The sequence below is a fragment of the Opisthocomus hoazin genome, chromosome 1, assembly GCF_030867145.1.
Source record: "Opisthocomus hoazin isolate bOpiHoa1 chromosome 1, bOpiHoa1.hap1, whole genome shotgun sequence".
Classification (NCBI taxonomy): Eukaryota; Metazoa; Chordata; class Aves; order Opisthocomiformes; family Opisthocomidae; genus Opisthocomus; species Opisthocomus hoazin.
In genome coordinates, this window is record NC_134414.1 from 123369798 (window position 1) to 123377194 (window position 7397).

The 7397-nt window shown below is 53.8% G+C and overlaps 1 protein-coding gene across 2 annotated transcripts; it reads left to right on the top strand.

Moving 5' to 3' along the window:
• Positions 1-243: 243 nt before the first annotated feature.
• On the top strand, positions 244-5360 carry LOC104337345 (uncharacterized). Of its 2 annotated transcripts, XM_075434493.1 has the most exons (5): positions 244-465; positions 779-833; positions 1810-1984; positions 2969-3047; positions 3501-5360. In XM_075434493.1, exons 4-5 carry the CDS (start codon positions 2996-2998, stop codon positions 4418-4420), a joined length of 972 nt encoding a protein of 323 aa, XP_075290608.1. In that variant the 5' UTR covers positions 244-465; positions 779-833; positions 1810-1984; positions 2969-2995; the 3' UTR covers positions 4421-5360. The 2 variants fall into 2 exon arrangements, with proteins under 2 accessions (XP_075290608.1, XP_075290617.1); XM_075434502.1 differs by lacking the exons at positions 244-465; positions 779-833 and adding an exon at positions 1150-1196.
• Positions 5361-7397: the final 2037 nt, after the last annotated feature.

The following is a 7397-nucleotide window of genomic DNA, read 5'->3' on the forward strand; positions in this document are numbered from 1 at the left end:
CCCTCATCCGAGTCCTCATCTCATGGCCAGCCTGTTTTGTACCACTGCTAAGCACGTACTACGCATTTGGGTGTTTTAGCTCCTAGGAAGGCTGGGTAATCTTCTATATTATCACCTTGGAGCAAGCGGTGGCTTGAACAAACCACCGCCCAAAAAGGCGGCCGGCGTATTTATCAGTTGGGACATAGGGGTCAAAGTGAAAGGCTGCTTGGGTTTTATGACCTCGTGGAGTAAAGTCCATCTGCTGTCTCCTGCCTGCGGCCACAGGGTGCCTTCCTCTGCCTTCAAACCTTCTCCCGGTCCCCTAGTCCCTGTCAGGGTTGAGGTGCAGCCCCCCGGAATCCGACCGCACGACAGCGAGGGAACAAACACCCTCACGCCGCACAAGAAAGCCGGCAGCTGGGATAGTACTGGAGGCCTGTGCCACAGCGGCTGCATCGAAGTGGAACGGCCTGGTTTATACTGGTAAGCAGTTAGCATTGCGGGGACTGCTCCGAGCGCAGAGCCATGCTGGGAAGCGCCTGGGGAGAGGGCTGGCTGGCGCAGCCCCGACACACCAGCTCCCCAGCACCAGCAGCTGGGTTCGAGTGCCCTGAGGTGGGTCTCCAGGCAGGGGCTTAACTTCGGGACTGCAGAGGCATACGCAAGCCCTCTACTTTGTCACCTGCTGCGTAGGGAGAACTTCCTCTCACGAGGGAATAACTCATTTATTCACCGGAGCTCTCAGGTTTCCCACCACGTCATGAGAATGCACGCTTGTCTACCTTCTCCCCTCCAGGCACGAGTTGCACGGAGAAATTACAGAGAGCGGGCGCCGTGCTGCAAAACCACAGGTACGTTTCTTTCCCCTGGGGAAACTCCAGACGGGACAGTAACTCCAGAACCAAGCGCCTTCCCCCCTCCCCTCGCACCTCGTCCTCGCGGGGAAGCGCCGTGCCACGACTGGCGCCTCCCGCAGACGGGCACCACGCACCCCGCTCCGGCCGCGTCCCCGCTGCCCCGAGGCTCAGCCTGCCAGGCTGCTGCCAAGGCGCCCGACGGCCGCAGAGCCGCCGGCTCCCAGGCGCCGGGCCGGCTCCCAGCGCCGCACCGCGGCCCCATCCGCAGCCGGCGCGCCCCGCCCAGGAAGCGCCCTTTGCCCGCGGAGCAGGAAGCTGCCGCCGGCCCGCGGCGGGGCGGGCGCCGGAGCCCTGCAGGTAGGCACGGCACGGCGGGGCCGGGCCTCCCGCGCCCGCCCGGCGGGGGAGAGGGCGGCAGCGAGGGGCCGGGCCGGGCCGGGGGCGCCGGCTCTGGGGAAGGGCAGCCGCACCGAGAGCCGGGCGTTAGACCCGTGTCAGAGCCTTTGTCTGCCGGCGCCGCGGAGGAAGGAGCTCCCCGGTGGGGAAGAGAAGGGGAGGGCCGCCTCGCCCCCCTGACAGACCCCGCTCCGCTGCGGTTGCCGTCCTCGTCTGCCGGCGCCCCTCACCTGCAGCGCAGCTTCCCCCTCGCTCCGTCCCTGTCGCCTGCCGCGGAGCCTTTCCCCAGTTTCCGCCCAGCGCCTCTGCCCTTGCCCTGTGGAAAACCCTCGTTCCCCAAAACTACACCGCACCTGCCCCGCACCCGGCCCCCCGCTGACAAGCGCTGCCGTGGGTGAGCGGACCCCGCGGTACCGGGGAGGGGGGGGGTTTCCTCACACCCGGGACAAGACGGCTGCCTAATTAGCTCTGAAGCGATAAAGACGGCTTCACCTTTCGATTCCGCTGCAAGCGGTGTCGGTGCCAGGTGACAGCTGGGGAGAGGAGGGTCCCAAGGCCACCTTCTGCCTTGCAGGTGTGCGGTGCCATGGCCACGCAGAGAGCCCCTGGGCACCCGCAGCGCTCCGGCAGCGCGGGAAGCTGAAAGCATGGAGCTCCGCGCTGGGATGAATCCCGCGAGCTCCACAGCTCGGTACCGCCGCGAGAGGAGTACGGAGCTGAGTGGCTGGAGGAGAAAATAAGTAGCCGAGGTAAAGAACGTAAATTGTAGGACCCAGCTACAAAGTCTGTATGTGCTGTGGCAATACTAAAGCTGAGGCCCCAGGAGCGGTGCGGTGCGTTTGCAAAGGCCCCGCTGGAGGTCCGAATTTGACGCCCTTCGTACCTTGTAGTAAAGCTGTGGATGTTGCGTACAGTAACCCCCCGCACCCACGTACGCAGGCGTTCTTGCTGCTTCGGTTTCCACGTTGGAGCAATAACCCAGTACGCCCAAGGATGTGCTTCTTCCAGTGAGAGATGAAGTCTCTGAAGGAACGTCACCTGTTGATGGGATTAGTCCCCTCCTTTCACAGAGACGTGACTGTGATTGTGGGAAAGGAGGAAACTCTTTCCTTACTCCAGGCTAGCTGTTCGTTGTTTGAAGGTTATCTGCTTTCTGCTGAGCTGCCGTAGCAAATCTGAGCGCAGCAGCGGTGTGTCAGTGGCAACCCGAGCTCGGATATTTTTGCGGAGTCAGGAGGGAGCTCTTCCTTCTACCTTGTCTGCTTGCTTAGATGTTGGAGGAGAAAGAATAGGTGAGGTAGCAAGGAAGAAAATTGGGTCCTGGTGACTAAAGATTCATTTTCCATTTAAAGTAATCTTAGGATAGTAATTAGTCTTTTGTCTGTCATTAGTAAAGAAATGTAAGTATGGGTTTTGCTCTTTGCTTACACCTATATCTATGATTGCTGTCAACCAGTTCTGAGTCCAGCACATCTGGTGTATGCCCTAATGCATATCGCTTATCAGAAGAGGGGCGATCTTGAATCTCCTTGAAGGAAGGAGAAAGTATCCGACACCAGATACCTCAGTAGTGCACAGGATGTCCATAAATGTTTGTTGCTCAGTTGATTCCATTATTTTATGCAACCATTCTGCTTGTTCCCCATATTCACCACGGGCAGTAGATTTTAAGACATACTATATGACAAGCTCTTGCTGCATATTCAACCAAGATTACTTTTTGCTTTTGTGAGGTTGCTGAACCTGACGTAGCTTCCCTGATGGACCAAGGAGACGAACAAGATCATGAGGCCTTGGAGGAGACACACGTGGGTGAGGAATAAGTTAGATAAGTTTATAAACACAGAACAAGCAATATGTTCTTTGAGCTGCCTCGGTGTTATTTAAGCCACATTTCATGTGGCTCATATTGAGAGCTGCTCTTTCCCCCTCAGGGCAGGCAGACCACCTGCCTTTGTCAGCCTGCTGTTAAGAGTATGTATGAGAAGACAGAATATTAAGAAGACAAAATGTGAAGGTTTCTTGGGTGCAGGGAGACACCTGTGGCATTGCCCTTGGCTCTGCTGTTTGTGGCACATCTGCTCTGGGTCGCATGATGAGGCCGTACAGCCTCTCCTGCAGCTAGGTTTCCATTTGCTCCCAGTCCTGCCCTTTACTGCTTCTCCTACACGCTGCAGTCCAGGCTTCCTAGGAGAAGAGCTTGCCCGTTCGCTGCCGTGCCGCTTCCCAGTGAGAATCACAGTTAAAGTCCTACTTTTTTTCCAGGTGGTGAGGTAGGTCCCATTCCAGATCACCTTGCAAGCACAGATCTGCAGGACATGTTGGCGGCAGGGTCCAGAGGAGGAGAGGAGCAGTTGGGGGACAGCTGTGGAAGTCCTCACGGTTCCTCAGAGGCTCAGCAAGGTGACTGTGAGGAGGAGGAGGAGGCTGAGCTGCCTTGCTCTGTTATCAGCCTGGTGACAAGACAGGAGAGAAGGGTGCCAGCAGCCTCACGGCGAGCCCCTCGTGCAGAGCAGCCCACCATCTGCTCCGAGTGTGGCAAGGGCTTCAGTCGGAGCATTCACCTCATCCAGCACCAGCGAATGCACACCGGGGAGCGCCCGTTCCTGTGTGGGGAGTGTGGCAAGGGCTTCAGCCAGAGCTCCCATCTCATCCAGCACCGGCGGGTCCACACGGGCCAGAAACCCTACACGTGTGCCGAGTGTGGGAAGAGCTTCAGCCAGAGCTCCAACCTGCTCAAGCACCAGCGCATCCACACCGGGCTCAAACCCTACGTGTGCAGCGAGTGCGGGAAGATCTTCAGCGACAGCTCCACGTGCATCAAACACCAGCGTATGCACACGGGCGAGCGGCCCTACAAGTGCCCGGCCTGTGGGAAAAGCTTCAGCCAGCACTCCCACCTCCTCCAGCACCAGCGAGCCCACGACGGCATCCGGCCTTACGCCTGTGGGCAGTGTGGCAAACGTTTTGGGCAGAGCTCCGACCTCATTAACCACGCTCGTACCCACACTGGCGAGAAGCCTTACAAATGCAGCCAGTGCGGCCGGGGCTTCAGTGGCAACTCCAACCTCATCAAGCATACCCGCATCCACACTGGGGAGCAGCCGTACCGCTGCACCCAGTGTGGGGAAAGCTTTCGGTTCCAGCCCCAGCTGGTGCGCCACCAGAAGCACCATACAGAGTAGATGGTGGAGAGGAGAAGACCATGTGGACCATAGGCAGCTAGCCAGTGCTGGGAAGACACACAGCTGCTCCCTGTACACCTCATATGGGGCGTGAATTTTGGAGGAAGCCCTCAGAGCCTGTCCCCTTTTCTTCTGGGTAAATCTGTGAGCACTGCCCAGACGCTCGAGCAAAGCGGGAGGCTGCTGCCAAGCGAACTAGTGCATGTTCGCTGCGGTGCAGTGGTTGTTCTGAGCTCCTCTTTTGAGGATGGGGAAAAGAAAGGTGCTTATATGGTATGGTACGTTCGTGGCCAGAGAGGAGAATGTAGAGATGTCCCAAGGATCAGTGCCTTCTTCTGTTATTTCTAGTGGGGAGTGATTTTTATCCCGGTAAAAAACAGCTAAAATCCATACCTGTTTTCTGCACAAGCTGCCTAGGTTTTCCCTGGTGGTAAGGCCACAGCCTGGGATGATCGCTCCCCGTAGAATCCACATCACCCACTTGCCAGTGTTTGTGGGTTGAGTTGGTGTTAGCGTCTGTTTGTTGGAAAACCCCGCAACACTGTGCTGGGTGCCTCTGCGCACATGTTGTGGGCCCAGCTGATGCTCTGCTGCGCCACGTCTACGGAACGGTACTTTTGCTGGGTTGTATGGTTGTGAGGTTGACAGTTCCACAAGTTACGCTGCTGTTTGACAGCTTAGTCCTCAGCAGCAGTTAAGTACATTAACATCCTAATGGGTATTTCTCTCAGATTCCTGTTTAGGTGCTTTTGTGGATGGCACTTTATGAATGTTTTTATAAGGCTTTTAAAAGTATTTAGGATTACTTTTTTAATTGCGATCTTACAGTTGTCAGTTGATGAACAGAAGAAGGATGATGTTTGAAAAATAAGCTATGTCAAACTTTGATTTTATATTTAATGTTCAAAAATCTTTCTTGCATAAATCTTTTTAACTCAAATGCTGTGGTTTTGAGTTGTTAATGATTACAAAGAGGTAATTATGACATTTCTAGAATCTCTGTGATATTTTTGTGCTTGGTTTTGACATCTTTTATAATGACTTTCTAAGGAATACGGGGGAGGCAGAATTTGGAGAAAGCAGAAGGCACTGACCTCTGAAGAGATGTTCTTCACTTTGAGGAGGAGAATAGTACTACCGGGAGTCTGTCCTTAAACGGAATTCTAGCCCAGGCAACCGCTTGGTACGGGGGAGGAGAGAACTGGCAGTAATAACAAAGATGTTAATATCTCTAGTGCGGAAGAACTCCCTGTAATGAGCGTGGCAGTGTATACTGAAATGCCTGTTCCGCCCACAGAGCCAAACAGGGGAAGAAATCACAGTGCACTTTAGGCAAGAAAATGAAGTGGTCGAATCTGTTGTGCTGTGGAACTTTTACTTTCAGCACCACGTATAGACCTAATGCTAACCATGAGCTTTCACGTGAAGATGAGCTCCCACATGGGGGATATCAGGGCAAAGAGAACGCCCAGCTTGAAGAGCACAGGATCCCAAGGAAGCAAGCAAGCTGTGAACAGTCGCAATGTGACTGGAATTCCTGGCAGAGTAATGAGGATACGTCCATACCTCCCTTAGCCACCAGTTGCTATCACAGAGGGCACAGCTTCATGCTCCGTTGGCAGTAGGTCTGGTTGAAGTCATTTGGTTTCACTCCCACCTTGCCCCCTAGAGCCTGAATTAATAGAGCTGTGCTGAGTAACTGTTCACATAGCCGTGCCCTAAGATCTATAAGATGATCCATGTTTTTTAAATGTCAGACTTTGGAGAAGAGTTCGTTTTAAACTGCATTAGACCAGTCTAGACCACAGCCTCACAAGCAGTAGGGTACGTACCACTGAAAGCCTTGGTGTCGGAGAATGGCCAGGCCAAAAAGGTAACAAGTAACGTGTCCAGTATTGCTGTTAGTTCCCAAGCAACACACTGTTTAAGATGTTTGTACTTTTCTTTTTCTTTAATGTTTCTAAAGAGCGCTAGACCTGGAAAAGCCTCTACTGTTTCTGCATTCCCCCAGCACCACCAGGAACACACATACCCCCATTGCCACAATACGATCGAAACTACAATACATTTCTGTGGTGCCCTCGCTGCACGTGTCGTTACCAAAATATGTGTTTATTCTGAATGGTAGTTCTCCCCCATAAACTGGCTGAAAACATGTCTCTTGCCTCGGAGCTGGAATATCAGCCTATCGTGTATGTTTGTGGAAGGAGCAAAGCAAGGCAATGAACAGGATGGTTACACCTGCACAGTAGAAGGTGCCAGGGGCACAGAAGCTGAGTAGTGTTAGCCCAGGTGAACTCCTTACCACTCTCTTGCTCTAAGGTGGCTTCTGTTTATGTTTCAAACTAGGCACACGGAGAACCTGCTGATGGGCATTAGCTGCACCCAGTGAGTCTTCATACAGACACTGCTGCTAGGCAGCGCACGCCCCTGTGCCTACACTCTGTTCCCTCTTGACGTGACAAGCCAGAGCACTTCACGCTCTCAGTCACTACAAACTCCCTAGTTCAAAGCCCACAGCGTACAATTCAGCTTAATACATAGTTTCTTTACCTTTGGGAAAAGGGGGGTAGGAAGCAATGTCTGAGGACTTCTTGTCCTACACTTTTCATATTATCTCTTAGTCATGCATCAAGGTACAGGAAGAGTGGGCAGAGGGCCATTTTGGGACCAGCCTCTTTCTAGGAAAGGCAACCAAAAATGCTGTGAAGACTTGCCTGTAACTCTGCTGTGTGATTTTGAGGAGATCTGGCTTTCATGTTCCAAAAATGCCAGGTTGCCATCTAGCTAGACATGGCCCAGAGCATGTGTTGGTTTCGGTGGGCCTGTGCTCTGGTCTCCTCCTAAACATGTAGCTCCTGCAGGGTACCCTGGTGGACAGCCTTGTTCAGCTGGTGCTCCTTCAGGAGCAACTAGATCTACTGGATATGGACTGTTGCAAACAATCTGACTCCAGAATATAGTGTAGAATATAGTA